This window comes from Crotalus tigris, unplaced genomic scaffold (assembly GCF_016545835.1).
Source record: "Crotalus tigris isolate CLP2741 ecotype Arizona unplaced genomic scaffold, ASM1654583v1 scf7180000017888.547151679:1136858, whole genome shotgun sequence".
In the NCBI taxonomy this organism is placed as follows: domain Eukaryota; kingdom Metazoa; phylum Chordata; class Lepidosauria; order Squamata; family Viperidae; genus Crotalus; species Crotalus tigris.
The window spans coordinates 619,959-647,616 of record NW_024096705.1 but is presented as its reverse complement, the minus strand read 5'-3'; the positions used below and the strand labels follow the sequence as shown (position 1 = coordinate 647,616).

General features: G+C 37.2%; 1 protein-coding gene across 8 annotated transcripts in view; it reads left to right on the top strand.

Moving 5' to 3' along the window:
• The first annotated feature begins 7,193 nt into the window (after positions 1-7,193).
• TPK1 (thiamin pyrophosphokinase 1) overlaps positions 7,194-27,658 on the top strand; it is a 421,498-nt gene continuing 401,033 nt past the window's right edge. For 3 of the 8 annotated variants that reach the window (XM_039344058.1, XM_039344056.1, XM_039344057.1), the window contains exons 1-2: positions 7,194-7,605; positions 26,143-26,214. In XM_039344058.1, the coding sequence (XP_039199992.1) occupies positions 26,172-26,214 (43 nt within the window). In that variant the 5' untranslated portion in view covers positions 7,194-7,605; positions 26,143-26,171. Of the gene's footprint in view, positions 7,606-14,477; positions 14,516-26,142; positions 26,215-27,658 lie in introns of those variants that run through there. The other 5 variants (XM_039344051.1, XM_039344049.1, XM_039344055.1 and 2 more) reach the window with 4 other exon arrangements.

The window sequence follows — 27,658 nt, the reverse complement described above, 5'->3', positions numbered from 1 at the left end:
GTATATGCACACATATACTGTACATAGATAACAAACAATAAAGAAATGAAATGAAATATTTAACATATAAGATTATATTGCTTGAATAATTTCATTTAGGCATGAAACAGAAGAAGTATCATGGAGTTTGCTTTGCATCAAGAGAGAACCTACAATTTTTATTTAATATAATTATCGGTATCCTTTCACTTATGTAGTGATGTTCCTTTGCTGCCCCCTACTGCAGAGCAGAGTGTCATTTTCAAAAAAACCCTCTGATTTGAAAAATAAGTGGGATGAAATCATAGACTAACTTTTGTATTAAGGCCATTCTCAAAGTTAAATAGTAGTAATACTAAATGTTCGTATCTGCCATCTCAATAAATTTAATATATTAGTATAAAATTAGTGAATACTATTTATTATTTTCTAATTGCAGAAGGTTTTTTTCTTTTCTACCAATTTTTACCCAAGAATCTGTTGTTGTTGTTAATTGCGAAGTCGTGTCCGACCCGTCGCGACCCCATGGACAATGTTCCTCCAGGTCTTCCTGTCCTCTACCATCTTCTGGAGTCCATTTAAATTCACACCTACTGCTTCAGTGACTCCATCCAGCCATCTCATTCTCTGTCGTCCCCTTCTTCTATTGCCCTCAATCTTTCCCAGCATTAGGCCTTCTCCAGTGAATCCTTCCTTCTCATTAGGTGGCCAAAGTACTTGAGTTTCAACTTCAGGATCTGGCCTTCTAAAGAGCAGTCGGGGTTGATCTCTTCTAGGACTGACCGGTTTGAACGCCTTGCAGTCCAAGGGACTCGCAGGAGTCTTCTCCAGCACCATAGTTCAAAGGCCTCAATTCTTTTGCGCTCAGCCTTTCTTATGGTCCAACTTTCACAGCCATACATTGCAACTGGGAAAACCATGGCCTGGACTATACGCACTTTTGTTGGCAGGGTGATGTCTCTGCTTTTTAGTATGCTGTCTAGATTTGCCATAGCTTTCCTCCCCAGGAGCAAGCGTCTTTTAATTTCTTGGCTGCAGTCCCCATCTGAGGTGATCTTGGAGCCCAGAAAAATAAAATCTGTCACTACCTCCATTTCTTCCCCATCTATTTGCCAGGAATTGAGAGGGCCGGATGCCATGATTTTGGTTTTCTTAATGTTGAGTTTCAAGCCAACTTTTGCACTCTCCTTCTTCACCCGCATCAAGAGGCTCTTTAGTTCCTCTTCACTTTCTGCCATTAGAGTGGTATCATCTGCATATCTTAGGTTGTTGATATTTCTCCCGGCAATCTTAATTCCAACTTTTGATTCATCTAGCCCTGCCTTTCTCATGATGTGCTCTGCATATAAGTTAAATAGGCAGGGTGACAGTATACAGCCTTGCCGGACTCCTTTTCCAATTTTGAACCAATCAGTGGTTCCGTGTTCGGTTCTCACTGTTGCTTCTTGACCCGCATATAGGTTTCTCAGGAGACAAATGAGATGGTCTGGTACTCCCATCTCTTTAAGAACTTGCCACAATTTGTTGTGATCCACACAATCAAAGGCTTTTGCATAGTCAATGAAGCAGAAGTAGATGTTTTTCTGGAACTCCCTAGCTTTCTCCATGATCCAGCGTATGTTGGCAATTTGATCTCTAGTTCCTCTGCCTCTTCGAAATCCTGCCTGTACTTCTGGTAGTTCTCGATCCACATACTGCTGGAGTCTAGCTTGTAGGATTTTAAGCATAACTTTACTAGCATGTGAAATGAGTGCAATGGTGCGATAGTTTGAACATTCTTTGGCATTGCCTTTCTTTGGAATTGGAATGTAAACTGACCTTTTCCAATCCTGTGGCCATTGTTGAGTTTTCCAAATTTGCTGGCAAATTGAGTGTAGCACTTTTACTGCATCGTCTTTTAAGATTTTGAATAGCTCAGCTGGAATACTGTCACCTCCACTAGCTTTGTTGTTGCTCAGATTTTCTAAGGCCCATTTCACTTCACATTCTAGGATGTCTGGTTCGAGGTCAGTGACCATCTCATTGTGGTTATCTGGGATGTTAAGCTCATTCTTGTATAGTTCTTCTGTGTAGTTTTGCCATCTCTTCTTAATCTCTTCTGCCTCTGTTAGGTCTCTGCCATTTTGGTCCTTTATCATGCCCATCTTTGCATGAAACGTTCCCTTCATATCTCCAATTTTCTTGAAGAGATCTCTGGTCCTCCCTATTCTGTTGTTTTCTTCTATTTCTTTGCACTGTTCATTTAAGAAGGCATTCTTATCTCTTCTAGCTATTCTCTGGAATTCTGCATTCAATTGGGTGTATCTTTCTCTTTCTCCTTTGCCTTTCGCTTCCCTTCTTTCCTCAGCTATTTGCAAAGCTTCCTCAGACAGCCATTTTGCTTTCTTGCATTTCTTTTTCTTTGGGATGGTTTTAGTTGCTACCTCTTGTACAATGTTGCGAACCTCCGTCCATAGTTCTTCAGGCACTCTGTCTATCAGATCTAATTCCTTAAATCTATTTGTTACCTCTACTGTATATTCATCAGGAATATGATTTAGTTCATACCTGAGTGGCCTAGTGCTTTTCCCTACTTTTTTCAATTTAAGCCTAAATTTTGCAACGAGAAGCTCATGATCTGAGCCACAGTCAGCTCCTGGTCTTGTTTTTACTGACTGTATAGAGCTTCTCCATCTTTGGCTGCAGAGCACATAGTCAATCTGATTTCTATGTTGACCGTCTGGTGATGTCCATGTGTAGAGCCGTCTCTTGGGTTGTTGGAAAAGAGTGTTTGTTATGACCATCGTATTCTCTTGACAAAATTCTATTAGCCTGTGCCCTGCTTCATTTTGTACTCCAAGGCCAAACTTGCCTGTTATTCCGGTTATCTTTTGGCTTCCTACCTTAGCATTCCAATCCCCCATGATGATAAGGACATCATTTTTTGGTGTTAATTCTATAAGGTGCTGTAGGGCTTCATAGAACCGGTCAATTTCATCCTCTTCAGCACCAGTGGTTGGGGCATAGATTTGGACTACTGTGATATTGAATGGTTTGCCTTGGATTCGAATTGAGATCATTCTGTCATTTTGGGGATTGTATCCCAGTATTGCTTTTCCTATTCTTTTATTGACTATGAAGGCTACTCCATTTCTTCTGAGGGATTCTTGCCCACAGTAGTATACCTGATGGTCATCTGAGTTAAATTCACCCATTCCTGTCCATTTTAGTTCGCTGATTCCTAAGATGTCGATGTTCAGTCTTGTCATCTCTTTTTTGACTACGTCTAGCTTGCCTTGATTCATGGATCTTACATTCCAGGTTCCTATGGAGAAAAAATCTTTACAGCATCGGACTTTCCTTTCACCACCAGATATATCCACAGCTGAGCGTCCTTTCGGCTTTGGCCCAGTCGCTTCATTCTTTCTGGCGCTACTAGTACTAGCCCTCTGCTCTTCCCCAGTAGCATATTGGACACCTTCCGACCTGAGGGGCTCATCTTCCAGCGTCATATCTTTTTTCCTTTTAGTACTGTCCATGGGGTTTTCATGGCAAAGATACTGGAGTGGTTTGCCATTTCCTTCTCCAGTGGATCACATTTTGTCAGAACTCTCTGCTATAACCTGTCCGTCTTGGGTGGCCCTGCACGGCATAGCTTATAGCTTCATTAAGTTACGCAAGCCCCTTCGCCACGACAAGGCAGTAATCCATAAAGGGGACCCAAGAATCTAACCATTGCTTAATAATATTATATGCAGGTATATGCAGAAGACTTAGTGTAATCAAAATATTCCCCAATCGATTTCTACTGCTAAAAATAAAAAGATTTGAGTAGCACATGTCTAGTCAGGTAGCAATATTATCTGTGAACAGGAGATATGATTAGGATTAACAATGGCCTCCATTACCAGTTTATTGGGAAGAAGAGATCGGAGAGCCACAGTTCGCACTTTAAACAAACAGGCCAATTAAAAACAACCAGAGACATTGCAATTACTAAAAAAAGAATGGGGATATTGAAAAATTAAAAGGAGTATTACCTGCATATATCACTCTTACTCTTTTTTATAAGCTGAAACGTTATTTTTGACTAATTTGTAACTTGGGTTTGGAGATTTTGTGTTACAGAATGAATACCTGAAGAGAAAATGATGAAGGTTAGATGTTATACAATTTATTAACTAGAGGCAATAGCCCTTACAAAAGATTTTTTTAAAAAAATAAGATACAAATTTTTGAATGGATAAGAATGAGTAAAAGTAAAGTATGTAAATAATAACAAGCTACATGAAAATAGAGGTGATGCAAAGCTGAACACATGAACAGAATTCTCCCCATAGAGTGTAATACTCTCTGAATAGTTCTCAGATTGTGTGTTGATACAAATAAAAATATTAGCATAGCTTGAAAAATCAATAAAAAATTGGAAGCTTCTGTAAGTTCAAAGCATTGATCCATCTTGCTCCTTACAAATGATTTGCTGATTTCATCCGGTCTAATGGCGTTTTCTGGATAAGTTTGTCCAATCCCTTCACTAGATATAGGGGAGCATAGGTTTCTGGGTTGTCGAAATGATAATATGTGTATGATAATCATGAAATGTTGCAATTGATGTCATTTTGGATTTGATGCTTCTTTGCAGCAGACACTAAGCAGGAACTTTCGATCACTCTGGTTTCCCCTTTATATGGTTCATAGTTACATTTCCTGACATTCTTGAGTATTCTGTGGATGGAATTATAAATTAAATAACCATCTAGAGCAGTGGCTCCCAAACTTTTCTATACCCTGCACCCCTGGAATGTTTGCTATATTATTGCAAGCCTTACAAAAGTTTGAAATAATGGCAACGAATTATGCACATACACTATAATTTTGAAAACCCAAGTTTTCGCAAGCCCTGGAATATCATCTTGTATCCCCAGGGGTTCGAGCACCCCTGGTTGGGAACCCCTGATCTAGGGTAACAAGTTGGGGATCTGTAATACTGCAAATACTACAATACTGAACTATATATGTATTATGTGGCTGCATGCTTTGAAACTGTTGTAGTTATACATATGCCCATGCTTCTGGTAAAGAAGATGTGAGGACATATTTGACATCTCTGACCACTGGCTATCTAGTGGAGCTCTGCAAGTGTGCAAGGTATTTTTATTTATTTATTAATTTTTATATCTCCCATTTCACCTAAGTGACTCTGGGCAGCTTACAAGATATACACATGAAATTCTCCATGTACCCATTTTCCATTCTTTACAACTGTTTCAGACATGTACAAACACTTAAACTATGTTAATGGCCTTGGACAATCAATTCTCCTGCTTGCTCAACCCAGAGCATTATTTTGGTGAAAAGTCATAGTTTTTCACATGATGTAATAGGTTTCTGCATGAAGAAAGCAATAGACTACGGAAGATGTGAAACACAGAGATGGAAATCCCCCTGAAGTGCCATGGTATCACTGTAGCTGCTAGTTTCCTGGACTTAACAGATAGACGTCCAAACAGTGGAGTTCATTTGTGGTTCTCAAATGGTAAGATGGGCACACTGGACCCTGATCTTCATCCAAACTACAGTCCACCAATGTAGTTATGCATTTTTCTTCCATTAATGTATAAGTACCTCACTTCAGAAGAAACTTCTGAACTAAGAAATTCTCACCAGCATTTTTTGGGCAAAGGAATATTCCAGTTCTCAGAATATTGAGTAATAGCTATTTACTCAATATATGCAGCTATTTGTGTGGTAGGATTACAAGTCAAGCAGGCATTCTAAGAATATTACTTTATTCTTGCAGGGCACCTCATAATTATTTCAAAATTTTGAAAGACTGTCCAAGTTTCTTTCTATCTCCTCTCATACTGACAAAATTAGTGTGGGATTATTCTGGATTTCTTTCTCATCCTAGACTAAGTATTTCACTTGTCTTAAGTCTTTCGTTATTGCTTCTTTTAACAAGGTCATCTCTAAATTCCTTTATAGATAGGTGTTGAGGCACAAAGATATGTCCTCCAAAAGAAGGACAGGTATCTGTGCTGCGATGAGGGTGCTCTGAGAATTTGCCGATGGCATTTCCCTTTAAAATTATACCATCATCAACAATTTTGACCCTAGGAAATCCTTGTGGGCCTGATAAACAAGTTAAAAAGAGGATCTGGGGCCATTTCGTAAAAGCTTATTCCCGGTAAAGCAAAGTTTTGTATTATGCTGTATCCAGATTCCAGGTCAGAGAGGCATCTCTCCATCTAAAAATAGATGGCAGCAACATTACATCTATCCGGAATAGTCACACCCAGCACACCAGATGGAAGTGGATATAAGGATAAAGATTACAGTATGGCAAACTGGTGTATCAGTGATCCACAGTCTCCTTACATTCTCCCTGCTTTAGTCACCTTGCATTTATGTTTCAGAGCTTATATTTTAAGGTTCTTTCCATACAACAAAATAAAAAATAGGATCCAATTGTTTTAGATTTTTGCATTCTAATAAACCCTCCTTTTTATCATAGCTTAGGTATCTAGTTTTTATGTGCATATTTGCAAATAGTACTGAGCAATGCATCTTTTCAAAGTTATGTGGATAATTATAAAATCAATAAGGTTTATTTTAATTGATCAATATCCATCATTTAACACTAGTTTCCACAGAAAATGGAGAATTTATTAGTGTGATTTGCTTAAAATCACTGTAGCAAAATGTAATCTGCAAATAATACCAGATACCAAAATATTCAAAACAATAAAAGCCTCTGAGAATTTATTCGCAAAGTACACACACTAAACCTACTTTTAAAATCTGTGGCAGAAGAGAGAGATCTCATAGGCGTTTTAGGGAAACGCGGAAGAAATGGTTGTAAAGTAGTTCTTACTAGGACTGAAAAAATTATGACCGTGGCCTGAAATTTTGTGCTCCAGAGCTGTTAATCCTAACTTTAGAAGAAAGCCTGTAATTTAATGTTCCAATTGCAATGATCCAGTTGCACCTTTGACAGCTATATGGTACAGGGCACTACAGAAACAAGGCTTTCGCAATGCTAGTAGCATTGCAGGGGTTTAAGTACGTGCAATGCTTATTTCAAATGTTTCAGTGCCTTTCTGAATAATTAAAGGCCCAGGAACGGGCAACCAGGCAGTTGGCAATAGCAACTTTTTCCACGAGATATCCTCGATTCTAAAGGTGGTGCTTTTCTCACACAACCCACCTCTTTGTGTCAGTTTCCCGGTAATAGGGATAGCCTTTTCCAGCTTTCCTTCCACTTCCTCTCCCGGCGGCTACCGGCACTGTTACAAATCAAATGCCGAATCGCTGATTACCGTGGAGATCGATGTGATCGCCCTCTTCGCTCTCTCACTTCTTCTATACGTAGAGTCTTCGGCGCTTCAGTGTACAAGGAATATCTGGAGAAGTGCATGACTGGGAACGCGAGCCGACGACAGTATTTTCTTCACAGCGAAATACTCCCTCCCTTTGCTTATTAATTCTTTTGTGTTTTCTGTAACGGGCGAGAGATAGATTATAGTTTCAAAAGACGGCTACAGCGACGACGACGATTTTTTTGCAACCAGTACAATTATTCGCCATTAAGTCCCTCCCTGGGACTTATCCCTGAGAAAAGCGTGTAGGAGCGTGGATCTTGACCTAGTTAGTATTTTTTTTTGTAACGTCTTAATGTTTCATTTGATATCTGGGTCTCTCCTTCACAATCTATCGGGCATAAAGTGAAAGCCTAGACCTAGAGTCTCTTCCTGTTCTTAATTAAGAGAGGCCTCGAGGGATCTTGTCGGATCTTAATTTTTACAGCGAGGTCCTAAGCTTCAGACCTGCACGTTAGGTTGCATGTTCACTTTCTCAGTTCTAATCTCAGTAGAAACAGGAGAAGAGGGCTTTTAAGTTTATCGTATGAATTTGGGCAGGAATTTAATCCTGCTGCCCACTTTTTTCAAATATACCACAACTCAGACCAAATATACCCTCCAACACATCTCTAAAGTGTTTTGATAAAGAGGACTGTGGTTGCCAGTGAGGGGTGTTGTTGCTTCAAGAAAGAGATATATTGGTCTGTTTTGTAAATAATAATTCAGATCTCTCCAATTGCATCTAAGGAGGATTCAAATGAACAAGTGTATCACTTGTCAAAGAAATTCAGGGGCAATATAGGAAACAAAAATCTGGAATTACCAAAGTTCACAAGCAGGGTGTAGATTTCAACATCAAAAAAGAAACCAAAGAATGTTAAATGTTTGCATTAGCACTTCATGAGGGGGCTGCAGTTTAAGCTCCTTGTGTTATTTTTTTCTATTGCTGAAAGAAAAATCTTCATTAGGGTTCAGTCCAAGCTGGGAATAAACAAAATGGAGACTGCTTTAGAAAGAAAGTTGTAGTTTATTGAAGAGTGGAGTCAGACAGAAATAATGCCTCTGGGAAAGCTGACTATAGGGAGCAGGGAGTGGTGGGTTTTTATACCTTCTTGGGCTTTTGTGTTTGGAGTTGTTCCTGTGGCATGGACTTTGACCTGAGGTTCAGTGTGCCTTTCTGGTATTCTGATGGTGGTCGGTTAATCCTATAATGTCCTAAAGGTCATATCCTGTTCCCTGGGACTGGGGCTGATGGCTATGTCCTGTGTTGGATTTTTTGGGTGTGGGGTTGTTAGTTCTAGGGGTCTTTGTCTTTCTAATCCAGTGGTTCTCAACCTTTTTAATGCCGCGACCCCCAACCGGTCATAAGTTGAGGACTACCCAACTAGTCGTAAGTCGAGGACTACCCAACTGGTCATAAGTCAAGGAGTTTCCCTGCCCGGGAGTGCCGCACATGCATGGTGCCGCCCCCTACGCCGGCCGAGGCGTAGCTGGCAAGCGGCAGAGACGGCGCAGGCCGACCACCGGCTGGCCCAGCCCAAGGAAGGTAAGGCACCCGCCGGGCTCCACACGCGCCAGCAATCCTCCTTGCACCCGCCGGCCTCCCATCTCCCACCCCTGGCCCTCTTTTACTTACATTTTTAGTAGTTGCTCAGCAGGGAGGGGTGGAAACCTCCAGACAGCTCACCTTCTCTGCAGACAACTTGCAGCACCGTTTGCAGAATGGGACTTTTGGCAGGCTCAGCAGGGCAGAGACAGCCTGGACAATTCCTATTGGCTTTTGAAAGCAATAGAATTAGACTTTATTCAAGAGAGTCTATTCTATTGGCTTTCAAAAGCCAATAGAATAAAAGGGAGTAGCACAGCTAAGGAAAAGGGGGAAAAAATGGCAGACTGCGTTGTTTGGCGACCCCCGTGAAATGGTTGTTTGACCCCAAATGGGGTCCCGACCCACAGGTTGAGAACCACTGTTCTAATCCCATCAGCTCCAAGCTTCCTGGTTGTGCTCTTTCTGAAAGGATGATCAAATCTGCATTTCTAAAAGCTGGCCTGCTTGGTTTCTGCTTGGGGGAGGGAGACTTGGGGCTGTCTTTGCCTAAGATGTTTCATTATTCCTTTTGGGAAGTATAATATTCTGTCTTTTTTAATACCCTCCCCCAAATGTTTCCTTCTCTAGGAAGGTGGGTGGGTGCTGACTTCCAACACTATCTTAATTGTCTCCCCCTCCAATTGTCTCATGGAGGGGTAGCAAATAACCTAAAAATCCCAAATGAAAAAAAACCAAAACAAATCCCAGATGCTAAGAAAGGCAACCTAATCTGAATGCATTTGTCCTGTATCTTAATTGATTTATTCTGTATCTTTATTTTTTACATGAAAAGAGCACTGTAACATTTTTACATGTGTAATTTTTCAACTCTAGCTAGCTGAACAACAACATGAAACTAGAACAAGTCAGATCTAAGTTCAAATCTCAAGTCAATATTGATATCCTTGATTAAGTGTCTATCAATCTAACCCACTTCCCAAAGTTTTCAAAAAGATAAAAGGATTAAGTAGCCTACTTGGAGGAAAAGATGGGTAATACTGATGGCACCTTTGTTTTAAAAACAATTTGATTAGAATGTATAATTTAGATAAGAATAATACTTTAGAGGAAAGTTTAAATGTTATTTCTTTCAGGGCCATTGCCCAAATAAACAAATGAGATCCTATGCTTATTTATTTTGGGGGAGAAGAAAGTTTTCCTCTTCCATCTGTTCCCTCTCTGCTATAACACATTCTTAGATAGTCTGGACTGAGAGAAAGTGACCCAAGGAGCTTCTGTGAATGAGGAAAAACTAAAATCTGTGTCTCCCTGGCCTTATTCAATAATTATATTGAGAACCTAGGGAGTCTTCAAGGTTTTGGCTGCAAAAACCTACAGACTACTAGACATATCTCTCTAGAGATATGGAAAACTGGTTGATACCATGTAGTCAGTGGTGGGATTCAAATATGTGAATAACCAGTTCTCTGTGTGGATGCGGCTTTCGGAAGTCCATTCTGGGCCTGGGCAACAAAAAAATTAACTACTGGTTCTGCCAAAGTGGCGCGAACCAGTTGAATCCCACCACTGTATATAGTGATCATTGGGATTTTTGCAGTTGAGATAAAGTAGCAATATAAATGTTTATTGACTGAGTTTTAAAGAAGATACTGCTTGTAAATTTCATGGATTTATGGTTTGGTCGATGAAATGCCTTTATGAAGCTAAGCTGTAACTTAGCATTAAAGGAAAAGGACCATGCCCTGAAGTTTTCATTTAGGTCTGGATTCAGTTTGTACTACCATATCAAGGCTTTTCCCATGACATGAGGTTGCAAAATGAAACAGCTCCACTATTGTCTTTATTTGTAAGATGCACATGTTACATAAACATTTTATATTACAATATATTATACTGTAGAACAGTATATAATATATTGATAGTTACTTTGATCTAGTGATTAAGGCAACTGACTAGAAGTTGGAAGATTGGGAATTCTTGTCCTGCTTTATGTATGAAAGCTATCTGGATGACTTGGATTGGTCACTTACTCTCATCCTAACCCACCTCAGAGATAAGGAAAATGAAAGAATAATAAGTATTTGCCACTTTGAATTATTTATAAAAATCGTAAGTGGATTATAAATAAATTATATCACAATATCTTTAACATAATCAAATAACAACATCTGCTTATCCCAAGTCCTTAGGAAGGACTCAATAAGTGGATTAAAAAAAAAATCCAGTCTAAATGTTTCACTGACTGGGTAACAAACTATAATAATGAAGGCATGTCTTGGCTAGCTTGGCTAGGTTAAATTGTTCAATAATTCATAGTTTTATTTCTTGGCTATCCACAGTATTGTCTGGAGTCTTCTCTAACACTAAAGTTGAAAGACATTAATACCTCATTAAACTTCAACTTTCAGTTCTACAGAGTGTCACAGGGAGCATATATTATTTTACAGATTCCTAAGTAGTTGTGACTCAGGTATTTAATTGTGATACTTCTGTTTTGTCCCTGACTGTTTGGAGAAGCTCTAGCTTCTAATAATGCTGTTGATAATAGTTGGTCAATAGTCACAGGACAGTTACTAAAGCAAGGACCTTGGTTCGATTTTGCTCCATGAAATTTCTGTTTCTGGAGCTAATTTAATTTAATTTAATTAATTTAATTCTAATTTAATTTAAAAGAAACCTCTGAATATAGGCCTTATTCTGCATTTGGCAGACTCCTGTTTATTATTTTGTATATTTTATTTAATTGTGACCACTGTGTTAAAATACAATTAAAGTACAGATGTGACAGATACTTATCTGTGTTTGCTATTCAAGTGACATACACAAAAATACATTTGTATGAGTACACTTATATACACAAAGCATTTTGAATGTTTTTCAGAGGTATAAAAAAACAAGAACAATTATAATTATGTATTGACACCCTCCCTAAATGAGATGTTACAAATTAGAAGTAGAATTATCAAAACAATCAAGTTTGGCCTTAATTTATTTTTAAAACTGACAGCCATGTTGTTTGTTATTTGTTATACACACCTTCAAGACTGGAGAAAGATTTTTTTTTCACGAGCAACAAAATTATGTAATAAAGCATTTGCTATTAATGGGATATCATTTAACTTATTCCATTCTAAACTGTGATTACCAGATTAATGTCAGACAGAGCCAAAACATGGCATGTAAATTAGGCCCTATGAAGATTAACTAAGAGAGAAAGCCTAGTGTGATCTATAGGTCATAAGTAGTTGAGATGGAAGAGAAAACAGACACTAGGCAGCCCTCAGGTTATGAGTCAGGGATTCAGACCAATTTCCAAGCATGAGTCAATAGGGTGAGTAGTTGTAAATTTTATTTCCAATAGTCTGCCTATTGAGCTGAGTATCTCCTCTTATTTTGGGTATCTAAAGTACACCTTATACAGCAAGCACTGTTCTGTCCACAGTTGCCAGCCATGCAGTCTTGTACTTTTATTTAATATTCTGTCTCATACAATGGTATTGCCATCATTTCAAGACTAGGTTTTGTAATGAACTGGATTTATTCAACAAAAAAGAGAAAACTTGACTCGTACCCTATGCCAGGGGCTATATGGCCCTTGACCCTAACTGCTTAATTTTGGTCATTCCTTCAGTTTTTTGAGTCTGAAGGAAACATTACATTGGGTCATATTTGTTTACAAATTTCCAAATTTCATAAATCTTGCTTTTTAAAGGGACGTATGTGTGTTATTTCTTGTATTTTTGTGATAAATAAAATACAAATAGATGGTATATTATATACACCCCTGCTTGTATCATACTACAAAATGTCCTTGAATCTGCCCTCATTATTGAAGAGAGTGCTTCATTTCAGCATAATAATTCTGACATAGAGTGTTTATCATTGTATAATTATTTAACTACTGTACAGAATCTAAGAAACTCACTTACAAACAATAGGCAGATAAACAATTATGGAACTTTTGCGAGTATAGATTTTTCCTATTCATACTCAGGTTAATCACTGTTGCTTTCAGAATTCATTTGTTTTAATAAATCCATCCCAGTACCATGCCATGAATGCCTACTCAGAACTCATTATTCCCTGAAGATATGCATAGGATTATAGGTTAAGTAATACTGCTTGCACAGACCTCATTAATGTACTGGTTAATTGTATTTTTATACATTTAGTTTAAATAGTTAAATTTGTGGCATTGCAGTTTGGTCTTTTGCCCAGTGGTTATTTTCAAAATATAGAGAGGAGCTTTGGATTTACTTCTAAATATGTGAAAATTGAGGGGGATGGTTCAAGGGTGATGCTTCTTGTGCTCAGATATATTTTTCTCTTTACTGGTGATTTAGCTAATTTAAGTATATGGTTTGGGACTGAATAATGCTGTAAATTAAGCTGTATTTTTCCTAGAATTAAGCAATAATTAAATTATTAAATTAAACAAATTGTACCCTTGGTGACTATTATAATGGGATATTATACATGTTATTTCTTGCTGTTAAAAATTCCTTCTTTTAAGAGTGAACGTATTCTCTCATGGAAAGGCAGGAATGGAATAGGTACTTCCTAATAATAGTTTATTACATTAATTTTTAACTCCAGTTCTTAGGTATCGTATCCCTTGCCCAACAAATGCATCAGATAAATGCATCAGATAAAACTTAGTAAAGTACAATAAAAAGTTCAAAATCCAGAGATAAACATGGAGAAAAAATAGAAAAAGGTACTGCTTAAAATTAACTAAATAAAAGAGGAAAATTATGTAGCCTCATCTTAAGAGAGCTTACTAGGAAGGAAGTTCATGGATGTTTCCTAGGGCCTAGGTTTAAAATAAATGGACATCAGCTTGAAGTTGCTGTGTTGTAATGCTGCACAGTAATGCTTTATTTGCTAAGGCTTTAGCTCTGTAGATTTGAGCAGAACGGTCTCTCTAGTAAACATGCTAGAAATAGAATAAAATAGAGCTAGAAGGGACCTTGGAGGTCTTCTAGTCCAGCTCCCGCTCAAGCAGGAGAACCTATACTATCTCAGATAAGTGACTGTCTAGCCCAGGGGTAGGCAACCCAAAACACTCAAAGAGCCACTTGGACCCGTTTCCCCACTGAAAACAAAACACTGGGAGCCACAAAACTCTTTCCTCTCTCTTTCTCTTTTCTCTCCCTCTCTCTTTCTTCTCCCTCTCTCTCTTTCCTCTCCCCCCTCTCTTTCTCTCTCTCTCCTCTCCCTCTCTCCCTCTCTTTCCCTCTCTTTCTCTTTCTTTCCTCTCTTTCTCTCTCTTTCTCTTTCTCTTTCCTCTCTTTTCTCTCCCTCTCTCTCTTTCCCTCTTTCTCTCTTTCCTCTCTCTCTTTCTATGTCTTTCCTCTCCCCCTCTCTCTTTCCTCTCCCTCCATCTCTTTCCTCTCCCTCTCTCTTTTTCTCTTTCCTCTCTCTCCCTCCCTCTCTCTTTCTCTTTGCTCTCTCTCTTTCTCTCCCTCTCCCTCTCTCTCCCTCTTTCTCTCTCCTCCCTCTCCCTCTCTCCAATCTTCTACTCACCTTGGCTTCAAGCTGTTGTGCGACAGGCTGGCTCTCTCCTCCCCTTCCTGCTTCCTGCTTCTTGCAAAGACGCAGCAAAGGGAGGAGCCCCGTCCAATAAGTTTTTCAACTGTCAAACAGGGTGAGGCCACTCTCTTTTTTACACAGGAAGCACAAGTGCCTCTCTCTGTCTCTGTTTCTCTCTGCAAATGGCAAAGGAGGTTGGGATCTGCCCAAGAAGGCTCAAAGAGCTGCATGCGGCTCTGGAACTGCAGGTTGCCGACCTGTGGTCTAGCTTCTTTTTAAAAATCTCCAGTGATGGAGTACCTGTGATTTCTGGGGGCGAGCTGTTCTGGTTAATTGTCCTCACTATCAGGAAGTTTCTCTTTAATTCCAGGTTGCTTCTCTCTTTGATCAGTTTCTAACCATTGTTTCTTATCCTATCCTCTGGTGCTTTGGTGAATAACATGACCCCCTGTTCCTTGTGGCAGCCCGTCAAATACTGGAATACTGTTATCATGTCTCCCCTCTTTCTTCTTTTCTTTAGACCAGCCAAACCCAGGTCCTGCAGCCATTCTTCATATGTTTTAGTCTCCAGGTCTTTGATCATCTTAGTTGCTTTTCTCTGATTTTTTTCCAAACTCTCAACATTCTCCTTGCCTTCTGTGTGGCTTATAGGGGTGTGCTTTAGATTGTAATCTGATAACCAAAGCCTAGCCCTAAGTGTATGTTTGATTACTTCTGCAAGTCCCTGTCTTTTAATAAAACTTTGCTTCCTAGAGAGTGAGCAAGGAGTCTGCAAAATAGAAAAAGGATGAAAACAGCATTGTGCCACTCTGATGAAAGCTTCTCCATTTTTGTACATGCATTGTGTCAACACATGCAGGTCTGGAAAGGGCAGAACTTGTATTATACCATTAGACCATTGCTTTTGGCGTTTTGTTTACAACTGGTGCCTGCAGACATTTGAAAAAGGGCCAAGTATAGGCAATCCATATAAGTGTGTGGTTCATCTATGAGGAAGAATCACATGAGAATGAAGGTTTTTATTAAGAACTGTATTAAAAACTGTAAATTTTAATAAAATCCTTTTATTGCAAGGAACATACCATTACTTCCTATAATACAGATAGTTTCAACTTCTACAAAGAAACCAACTTCCTTACATGCTCTTTTATAAGTAGCATTATTTATTCATGCAACTTTCAATAAGATCCAATTAATCTGTTTAGCTTTTTGATTATATGTCTGCTCTCTGTAACTCATATAACAGCATCTGAGGATGCTTTGCTTCTTTTAGAAGAATCCTACAACTGCAAAAGAGATGCTGTACTTAGAAATTCTTTAAATTCTGATGAGATCCAATGTCAGATAATCTATATTCTACTAAAACTCTTGTGTCTGATTGTTTCTAACCTTCAATTAGGCAAAATGAATCATAGGGCAATAATTTTTGAATCAACATATCTCAAATGGGCTATGAGTCCTAAATATGGGACCCGTAACTCCTGTGGGATTGAAATTTGACAAAGTTGTGGCTACTTTAGCATCACTGCATATTCTGGCTGCACATTTCCTGGAAACCTGTAGTTGTATGGTACAAGGGAAGAGAGGAAGGGTATATTCCCATCATCTTTCCTGCCTTCTGCAGGCCTCTATATCGAGTTGGCTGGTGGTAAAGCCTTATGACCTTATGATTACGGAGGGTTGGCTGGGGACTACTAGACGTCAATGGGCCAACCCTCTTCTGGAATGGGGATTGGGGCTGCAGTTTTCTATATAGTCCATTATAGTCCATTACTCTTTTATTCCCCCTCTCTCCAACAAAAGGGCAGGCTGTGAGTTAGCCAAGAAAGAGGAAGAGGAGGAGGAGGAGGAGTGATTTCTGATGCTCCCTGCCAGCTTCCTCAGTGAGGAAGTTGGCAGGTAGTCACAAGTCGCTAGTGCTCTCATTGCTTTTGTGTGCTCCCATAATCATTCTGTTTCTCTTATTTAGAAAAGAAATGTCTGTGAAAGAATGGCCCATTTAGGAGGAGGAGGATTACCTGATTGGGAATACTTTTTGAGATCCAGTTTACCACCATCATGATCTTCTGTATCTCTTTGTTGATATATCTCCATTTGCGTTTACTTCAGTCTGATCTGATTTAATACAATCTTTCATTATTATTTCTCCTAGATTTTATGCAGTATTTCATGAACTTTAACATGAACATTTTATTATTATTCAATTTAATATTTAAGGATATGACTTTTCTCAGTACCAACATATATTAATGATCATATTTTTCTATTGTGATGCCTCTGACATTCCTGATTTCTTAATCATTTCCAGAAATATTGAATAATAAACACTTCCTATTGCAGCATTTAAAGCTATATCAAGTATATAATGTCTTAAACACAGGCATATGCTTTTTTTCATCTGGTGATGTGCAACCCAGTTTATCCATCCAAATTGGAAATATCTTTGTATCTGCTCATTTTTTCAGTCATGTCAGAATGTGATAATGCTATCTTTGAATTCACTTGCTCAGTTCTTGAGGGTCCAGGTAGATTTCTAGAATTCAGTCTTTCTTATAAGGTCTAACCATGAAATAAATTATTGCACCTGGTTCTTTGTTTGGCATAGAATTCTTCTTATTTTCATTTTGTCCACTTGTATTACTGGTTGATTTCTTACAGCATGTATATTGGTTGTATATCTTGATGAAAACTAAAGTGATATGTTATTGGAAGACTGTAAATACTATGAAATAGTGGTATATATCTGGTTAATTATTTTGATTTTTTTTCTGAGATTGCTGTTTGCTGAAAAAACCCACACGATTAACTTTGTTTTTATTTTTTTCTAGGCCAAAAATGCATATTCATGGATTTGATATTCCTAATGTTTTTATATAGCACAGAGTGCCTTTCCATTTCCAAATGAATTCATTGCTATCTATTGTGGGTCTAGGATCCTTTAATAAGTATATGACTTTATAAGACGATTACTAGATAGAGGCCTACTTAGGGTCAGTATGTTGTAGAACTTTGAATTTTAGATTAATTTATACACCAGTGACCTTGTAAGCAATGGAGATTCCATTACTATTCATTGTTTTAATGTAGTTTTCTGTATCCATGTTGATTAAGTTTATATAGAAATCATCCTCTTCAAATCCATGCATCTTTTGCATTTTGAGGTGTATTTCTTTTTTGTGAATTTTTTTCTACAGTTCAAAAAACATGTGGTTATACATTCCACACTTAACAACCTTACGTCCCATATATAGATTATATGAAGATCATTGCTTAGGCTTGCTTAATATCAGAGTTGCTTCAATGCAGTGGACTTTTAACTTTGATTACAAGCTACTTTGTTAAAGCCCAAACTAGAGTCTCAAACATTCTAATTGTAAGTCTCATTTTTTTCTTTAAGGAAGGAATCAGAATATTATCATTGCTAGTATTATCATTGTTAGTTAGTGAGTAACTTTTGCTGCTTGGCTAATACTAATAGCATTTTCTAGGGAAAAGTTTATTTCAGGAAAATGTTCTTACAGTTTCTTATGACCCCCAAAATTGGTCTTTGATCAAAGATTGAATCAATGTACCAAAGAAAAGAACTTATTCTTTAATTTTTGTTCTACTGTAAATACTTAGCTTTTTCAAGATTCATTTTGTAATAATTTGAAAACAAATATTTCAAACATTGCATTTTTTGCAGTGTTGTTGTTGTTGTTGTTAATTGCGAAGTCGTGTCCGACCCATCGCGACCCCATGGACAACATTCCTCCAGGTCTTCCTGTCCTCTACCATCTTCTGGAGTCCATTTAAATGCACACCTACTGCTTCAGTGACTCCATCCAGCCATCTCATTCTCTGTCGTCCCCTTCTTCTATTGCCCTCAATCTTTCCCAGCATTAGGCGCTTCTCCAGTGAGTCCTTCCTTCTCATTAGGTGGCCAAAGTATTTGAGTTTCAACTTCAGGATCTGGCCTTCTAAAGAGCAGTCGGGGTTGATCTATTCTAGGACTGACCGGTTTGAACGCCTTGCAGTCCAAGGGACTCGCAGGAGTCTTCTCCAGCACCATAGTTCAAAGGCCTCAATTCTTTGGCACTCAGCCTTTCTTATGGTCCAACTTTCACAACCATACATTGCAAATGGGAAAACCATGGCCTGGACTATACGCACTTTTGTTGGCAGGGTGATGTCTCTGCTTTTTAGTATGCTGTCTAGATTTGCCATAGCTTTCCTCCCCAGGAGCAAGCGTCTTTTAATTTCTTGGCTGCAGTCCCCATCAGAGGTGATCTTGGAGCCCAGAAAAATAAAATCTGTCACTACCTCCATTTCTTCCCCATCTATTTGCCAGGAATTGAGAGGGCCGGATGCCATGATTTTGGTTTTCTTAATGTTGAGTTTCAAGCCAAATTTTGCACTCTCCTTCTTCACCCGCATCAAGAGGCTCTTTAGTTCCTCTTCACTTTCTGCCATTAGAGTGGTATCATCTGCATATATTAGGTTGTTGATATTTCTCCCGGCAATCTTAATTCCAACTTTTGATTCATCTAGCCCTGCCTTTCTCATGATGTGCTCTGCATATAAGTTAAATAGGCAGGGTGACAGTATACAGCCTTGCCGGACTCCTTTTCCAATTTTGAACCAATCAGTGGTTCCGTGTTCGGTTCTCACTGTTGCTTCTTGACCCACATATAGGTTTCTCAAGAGACAAATGAGATGGTCTGGTACTCCCATCTCTTTTTGCAGTACACTCAGATTTATGCAGTATCTTCTTCTTATGGCAGCCAGTATCTTCTTCTTATGTTCTCGGTTACAAATTGTCCTTGGTTAACAATGGCAGTTGGGCCTGGAATTGCCTTTAATAAGCAATGCAGTCAATGCAGTCATAAAGCAGGATGTCACGTGCATGTGCTTCTTAGCGATGGCATTCTGTAGTCCTGGTTCCTTTGTTAAGCAAGGACTGCATGGGTGGTTGAGTGAGAACCTCACCTGACTGCAATTTCTGACTGCCTGCCAGCTTTCCCTTAACCATGTTGTGGGAATCTGGAAGGATTCATCAGAAATTGTGATCATGTCACCATGGATTTTTACATTGTAAAAAGGTGGATGTTGAGCTCCTGGATAACGATTACATAACTGTAGGAATGCTTGATATCTGGGACTCTAATGATAGGTTATGTTCCCACATTCAGTGCTCTTGCAAGTTTGAATGGTTGTTGAACAAGTGGTAGTTAAATGAAGACTATTTGTACAATAGAAATCTTTGCTGAAAATTTCCCCATAGATTTTCTATATTGCTAGTACATTGTGATCAGTCAGTTATGATAGTATCACAACGCATCCTTCAGAGTGTGATTGCTACTTATCCAAAAATACATACACAGAAGGAGCAAGACCGAGAGACCAGAGACAGATAAGATCAACTAGAAGACTGAGACCTAGATATAATTGAAAGAGGTGGAGGAGACTGGGATTTTATCAATAAATATAAATGGACTAAATTCTCCTTTAAAAAGGAGAATTTTTTTTTACAAGACTACAAAAACTAAAAATGGATATAATTTGCCTCCAAGAAGCACACATTAAGAGACAACATTTCAAAATTTTAGAACAACCAAAAATTGGCAAACTTTATTTCACACTTGCATCTCAAAAGAAAAGAGGAATAGCCCTTTATATTAAAGAAAAGATGAACCCCAAACAAATTTATGTAGATGAAGAGGAGAGAATACTAATGGTGGAAATTATGGTGGATCAAAAACAGATATTGTTGGTAGCAATATATGGACCTAATGATAAACAAGAGCAATTTTATCAAAAACTACACAAGGAAATACTGGACCTAAATTACCAAAATCTTTGTATAATGTGACTTTGGATTATAAAAGCCATCAGCAAGGGAAAAAAGGAGGAAATATACTACCTAAAGCATTCTCAAAACTGATAGAAGAATTGTGTATCCAAGACATATGGAGAGAGAAACACCCAGAAAAACTACAATATACATTTTATTCTTTTTTTATTATTATATTTTTTATTGAGTTTTTACACAAACATAGGTCATTCAATAGTTGGTAAACAGTGTGATGTCTGGATTACATTTGTAAAAACAGTCCTTAACAATTAATTTCTATAGTTTGTATTTCATATATTAATTTTGTTTACTTTCCTCTTTCCCTGAAACATCTTTTTTACAAACATTGCGCTAATACAATTCTTATTGTTTTAATAAATGACAATTTAGTATATATTTTTCCAATATTCCTAAAGAATATGCATCATATTAGTACATTTCTTTTCTTTCCATTCATTTGGATTGCCTTATCATCAATCCTGTTACAGTCCTTATTTTACCTTATTTCTCCTACCAAATTCTAAGTATTTTTACTGGTAGCAATTAGTTACATTTACATTGACAGACTTGATTCTATTTTTTCCTCATTAGCCATCTCACATTTTTAATACATTTTATTCTAATAGACATAAATTATGGTCTAGAATTGATATGATATGGACATCTTCGGACTTGAAAATGGTAATACAAGTATGTGGAGATAGAAACTAATGTTTGGGCAGACCACAACCCAATAAAAATGACTTGGAAAGGAATTAAGAAAAAACTAAGATGGTCTCTGAATAAATCTATACTGAAAGAAAAAGAATTCCTGCAACTAGTGACAAAGGTAATGGAATTTAAAAAAAAAATAAACAAGAAAGAAGAAACATTGCTTCAAAATGTATGGGACACAGTCAAAGCATACTTCAGCTGGTTGGCTGTAATTTATGTTTCCAAAAAGAATAAAGAAAAGAAATGATTACAGTTAAAGCTGAGAGAAGAACTTAACAAATTGGAACTAGAGTTACAAACAGATCCACAAAAGAAAGTGCTTAAGAAACAAATGGAGATAATAAAGCATAAATTAAGCCTGGCTGAGAAGGAAGTAGTGGCTCACACAGATTAAATGGATTAAACAGAATTTCTTTGAAAATACTAATGGGGAGATGGTTAACATATAGATTGAAAAAAGAAAAAAAAGAATGATAAATAAGCTACAAGATTCAAAAGGAGAATTACAGATCCAAAATGATGCAATGAAAAAATGATTAAAGACTACTATGAGATACTTTATAAGGCAGAGGAAGTTCCTAAAGAAAAAATACAGTTGTAATTTTAAAAAGCAGATTTGCCAAACATTCCGGAGAATATTTGAAATATAGTAAATGGAAAAATATCAATGATGGAGATTATAGAAGCCATAAAAAGGCAAAAAAAGATAAGACTCTGGGCCCAGATGTACTTCCCATAGAATTTCACATAGCATTACAAGATGTATTAAGCCCAACTTTGAAAGAACTGTGTAATGAAATTCTTTTGGAGACTAAAATACCAAAGTCATGGACTGAAGCTAATATTACTTTAATACCTAAAGAAGGTACTGACTTCACACAAATAAAAAACTATAGACCAATGTCGCTATTAAATGTGAATTATAAATTTTTTGCTTTGATAATGGCAGAAAGAATTAAGAAATTTTTGACTGAATGTATACACACAGACCAAAATGGCTTTCTACCTAAAAGACAGATAAAAAATAACTTAAGAATGATTTTGGATGTTTTAGAGTACTATGAAAACCACCCAGGAAAAAGATGGCATTAATATTCCTTGATAACCTAACTGGCAATTTATGTTCCAGCAGTTGGTGGGAATGGACTTTGGGAAAAATTTCATAAATACAATTCAAACAATTTACCATAAACAAACTATGAGAATAATGTTAAATGGAGACTATACAGAAAATGTTGATATCAAAAAAGGTACAAGACAGGAATGTCTATTATCCCCATTGTTATTTATACTAACATTGGAAGTATTGACTAGAAATATTAGCTAAGATACAGAAATTAAAGGATTGGAGATAAAAGATCAAAAATATAAATTACAAGCCTTTGGAGATGACTTGGTTTTTATTTTGGAGGAGCTACTTGAAACAGCTACTAAATTGTTGGAGAAAATAGAACAGTTTGGAGAAGTGGCAGGCTTGAAAATAAACAGAGAAAAGACTAAAGTATTAATAAAGAACTTAACATAAACAGAAAAGTCAACTTACAAAAAAAGACAAATCTGCAAATAAGTTAAGTACTTAGGAATCTACTTAATAGCAACATGTGTAACATTAAAAGATAGCAACATGTGTAACTATGAAAGATCGTTAAAACAAATAAAAACGGACTTCAAAAAGTAGAAAAATCTTCAACTTTCAATGTTAGCTACAGTGAAAATGATTATCATACTAAAAATACTCTTTATTTCAAACAATTCCTGTAAAATTGGGAAAGGTCTTTTTTGATGACTTAAATGCAACAATACTGAGATTTATTTGGCAAGGGAAAAAAGCATGAATTAAAATAAAAATGCTACAAGAAGCTAAAGATAATGGAAGATTTGAACTCCTGGACTGGAGACTATATTATCAAACAGCTATTTTACCATGGCTTAAAGAATGGATAACACTGAGAAATAAAAGACTATTGTACCTAGAGCAGGGGTAGGCAACCCAAAACACTTAAAGAGCCACTTGGACCCATTTCCCACCAAAAACAAAACACTGGGAGCCGCAAAACCCTTTTGATATCTAAAATGAAGATAACACTGCATATATCCTTTTTTACCTTTATTATAGGTGTGTGTGTGTGTTTCTGTGTGTATCTGTGTGTGTATATATATGTATATGTGTATACACACACACACACACACACACACACACACATACACACACAGGTAAAAAAAGAATATATGCAGTGTTATCTTCATTTTAGATGTCAAAAGGGTCTCTCTCTCTCTCTCTCTCTGTCTGTCTCTCTCTCCCTCCCTCTCTATCTGCCCTTGGTCTGCCACTCCTCTTCCCCCGCTCTCTTTCTTTCTCTCTCTCTCTTTCCTCTCTCTCTCTCCCTCCCTCTCTCTCTCTTTCTCTCTCTCTCTTTCTCCCCCCCCTCCTATCTGTTGCTCACCTGGCAAGCTTCAAGCTGTTGTCCAACAAGCAACCTCGTCTCTTTTATGACTCATGGACTTCAACTCCCAGAATTCCTGAGTCAGCCTAGCTGGGCCAGCTAGCTCTCTCCTGCCCTTCCTGCTTCCTGCTTCCTGCAGAGATGCAGCAAAGGGAGGAGCTCCGCCCAGTAAGCTTTTCAGCTCCTCGGAGAATACTGTGAGTGCACTCTCTTTTACACATACACACAGACACACACACACACAAAAACACAAACACACAGAGAGAGAGAGAGAGAGAGAGAGAGAGAGAGAGAGAGAGAGAGAGAGAGAGAGAGAGAGGCAGGGAAGCGCAATTGCCTCTCTCTGTCTCTCTCTGCAAAGGCAGAGGAGGCTGGGAGCCACATGGGAAGGCTCAAAGAGCCGCATGCGGCTCCGGAGCCGCAGGTTGCCGACCTGTGACCTAGAGGGTCATGACCTACAAATTGGTTGGCACGCCTTCCTATGCTATGGGAAGAATAAAACACACAGATATTTTCAAAACCATTTTATAAGGAATGCATTTCTTTTAGAATGGGAAAGAATAAAGGAGAAAATCTATATTAAGCTACCTGAATGGCTTTCAACAATGGCTTTTGCTTACCCAAATTTAATTAACTATGATAAAGTTGTGATGTATAAAGATATCTTGGATAACAAAAGAAAATTGAAAGATAGACAAGGTTTACAACAACAAGGTATCGATTTAGCATGGTTGGCCATATTTGCAAATTCAAATGAGACATGAAAAAGATGTAAAAATGTAAAGACAACAGAATTTTATCATATATTATTAAAAACATGAAAACTTGATTAAGAAACTCTATAGATTTCTGCTAAATTTAAAGATGGAAGAAGAACAAGTAAAAGAAACAATGATAGCATGGGCAAAAAACTTTGCATATTCTATAGATTTGGAAGACTGGCAAAAATTATGGGATAGAAATATTAAATTGACTAAAGCAGTCTCATGTAAAGAAAATTTGTATAAAATGTTTTATAGATGGCATATGACACCAGTAAGATTAGCGAAAATGTTTAAAAATACTTCAAATAATTGCTAGAAATATAAACAAAGGCCAGGTACTTACTATCATATCTGATGGACATGCCCTAAAGCAAAAAATGTTTTGGGTTAAGATACATATATGATTGGAAAAAATGATTAAAAAACAGATAGAATTCAAACCAGAACTGTTTTTGGTAGGAATATTAAGACCTAATCATGAGAAGGAGAATGAATATTTAATATTGCATGTATTGACAGCAGCGAGAATTGTATTTTCCCAATATTGGAAAAATAAAAACTTACCAATGAAGAGGTTTTAATTAAGAAAATATTAGAATGTGTAGAAATTGCTAGATTGACTTTAGAGATTAAAGAGAAAGAAAATTCAGTTTACTTTAAAACATGGGATGATTTTTACCAATGGTTAGCAAAACAAACTAATGAGAAATGAATGTGATATGTTATTTTGAATACATACTAGCAGTGCTTTTTTTGTAAAAAAAAAAAAAAAAGTGCCGGAACTCATACACATCACACAACCCGCCTTGCCTACCCTACAAAGTTCCATCCAAAAAAGGTGCTGGAACTCCGTTCTGGGTGTTCTATGAGAAAAAAAGCCCTGCATACTAGTAAGAAGAATGATATGCATTGATTAATTGATACTGTTTATGATTATTGTTTATTATATTTACTACAGTTATCTATTATTATATCAACTATTGTTAGTTGAACATAGGTATCCGGACAATAGTCTGCTTGCTAAATATTGAAAATGTTATTGGGGTATAACCCCAATGCTGATTCCAACCCTGTCCTAATCCCAATCCTGATCCCAACTTCACCTTAAACCTTAATCCCTATCCCAACCCTATTTTATCCCTAACCCTATAAAACTCAATAACATCTTTTTAAAAAAAGAGAGTTCTAGTTCTGCCTTACACTGGGAGGCTTTGGGCCAATTATTCTCTCTCAGCCCAACTCACCTTGTTGTGGGAAAATAACTGAAAGGAGAAAGATTAGATATGTCACTGTCTTGTGTTATGTATAAAAATAATAAAGGTGGAATAAAACAAATCTTTAAAAAAGGGACAAGTGGCAGTGAGCACATAAAATTTCATGTTAACTGAATGCCATCTGGCTGCTCCCCCACCCCCACACCTCATTTTTGTTGGATATGCACATATTCTTATTGTCAGCCTCAGTTATTTGATTCTGTTAGGCTCTTGCTTCTTGTACTGTATCTATTCTTTCCACACTACTCAGAATCATAAAGGATGAGAAAGGTGGATCTATACATTTTTAAATAAATAAAAATAAATACATTATTCAGTTTTAACTTCAGGCAGCAACTTCTATTACAATCGATATTTACCAGTTTAAAAATTGAACTCAAATTCAATTGAGTGTTATATTTTTTTCTGCTTCTCTGGAACACAAGATTTACAAAGCTGTTGAATTGTGAATTGCACTATCTATCAATCCAGTTGATGTCAAACATACTTCACAATCTCAATCTGGAATGGGCTTTTGGCTATGTGCTGTATATAACAGTCTCTAGTTCTCTGTAAATCAGCTTCATGTGTATAGTATTTTGTAGCTACTTCTGAACTAATCGTTTATATAATTATTATGCTCTGGACATGATTTAAATATAGTTAAATTAGTTGCATTAATAGCTAGGTTTTATGAATTGTAACTTATAATATTTATTTTGATTTCATTTTAGTTTTAAAAGCCCACCCCTAATAAAGTGCTATGGAACAGGTGTGTACGCCATTGGAATGTCTACTTCCCACTGGTATAGTACCTACTACTTACTTATATATTTATATATGTATATTCTGTCTTTAAGAGTTAGAACATACTGTAATGTTTTGATTGATAGTGGTATGATTTTGAAACAATGATAATGTATAAGTGAATCATACTTTAGTATAGTATATTAGAGTAGAATAGAGTAGAGTAGAGTAGAGTAGAGTAGAGTAGAGTATAGCTAGAAATCAGTAATACTGTGATCAGTTGAGGACAAATAAATTAGATTTTAACTTGGGGGATCTACATTTGTCCTAATGATGTTGAAAGCAAGAATGCTATCGTTGTACCAATTGCTGCACTTCTTCCCAAATCTGTGAATCAAAATACAATCTTCCCTACTATTGCAGAGCAAAAGAGGTTTGGGAAATGTGATTGGCCAAATGAGAGTAGTAACATAGCAGAAATCATAATAGAACAGACTCTAATGTAGCTTTTGCCAAACTGCTGGATGGGACCTGATGGGAACTTTTAGTCCCTAAAAATCTAAGGTTCCTCTTTCTCTAAAGACCTACATTTTAAAGTTTTGAATTCCATTATTGAATGAAAACAAAAGCAACAAGTGAGTGAAAAATATTACCCCGTAAGAAAACAGAATGATGATTTAAAATAGAAGAAGAGATACCAAAGGGCATAATTAAGAATAAACCAAGAAAGACTTAAACCGAATAAGGTGACCAATTAAAAGTAGGGTTTTTAAAAGAAAATTAAAGAACAAAGATTAAATACCTCTGTGGAAAAGTTTTTTACAGCTCCGTTGTTTGAGAATTGGTAGATTACAAAAAATAAAGCTAAAAGATCTTTCATTATTTTCTTATTTGTTTGCTAATTGAGCATGCCTTGTTAAGTTAATTTTTTCTGAATGATGAGCTTATTTGTCTAAAATCTGATTTAAAGGAGAATTTCTTGTTTTGTCGTCATCATATAAATCCAGCAGAAGTATTTGCACTTGTTTCACAATACAGCTGCTAGTTTATTAACAGTGGTTACATGTTTTGTTTATTTTGTTTTTAAATATTCCTGAATTTTTAAAATATAATTAAAAATGCTGCTAAAACTTTCTATTGTTGGAGGCTCAGGTCATCTCTTTTACTTGAGGCTCTTCACTGGATGTCCCTGCTATCACTGATTCAATGAATGGAACCTACAAGAGAATCTTTTCAGCAGAGGCTCTATGGCAGGGGTCCCCAACCCCTGCTCCATGGACCAGTACTGGCCTGTGGCATGCCAGCAAGCGGTCTGCACAAACAAGTAAAGCTCCTTCCGCAAGATGCAGGCAGCCCACAAAACCACACACCCTCTGGTCTAAGGAAAAAGCTCTCTCCACGGAACTGGTCCCTGGTGCCCAAAAGGTTGGGGATCCCTGTTCTATGGAACATTCTCTGGAGAAAGTTCTCATACTTTGGAGAAAAATGTACAATGGCCATTAA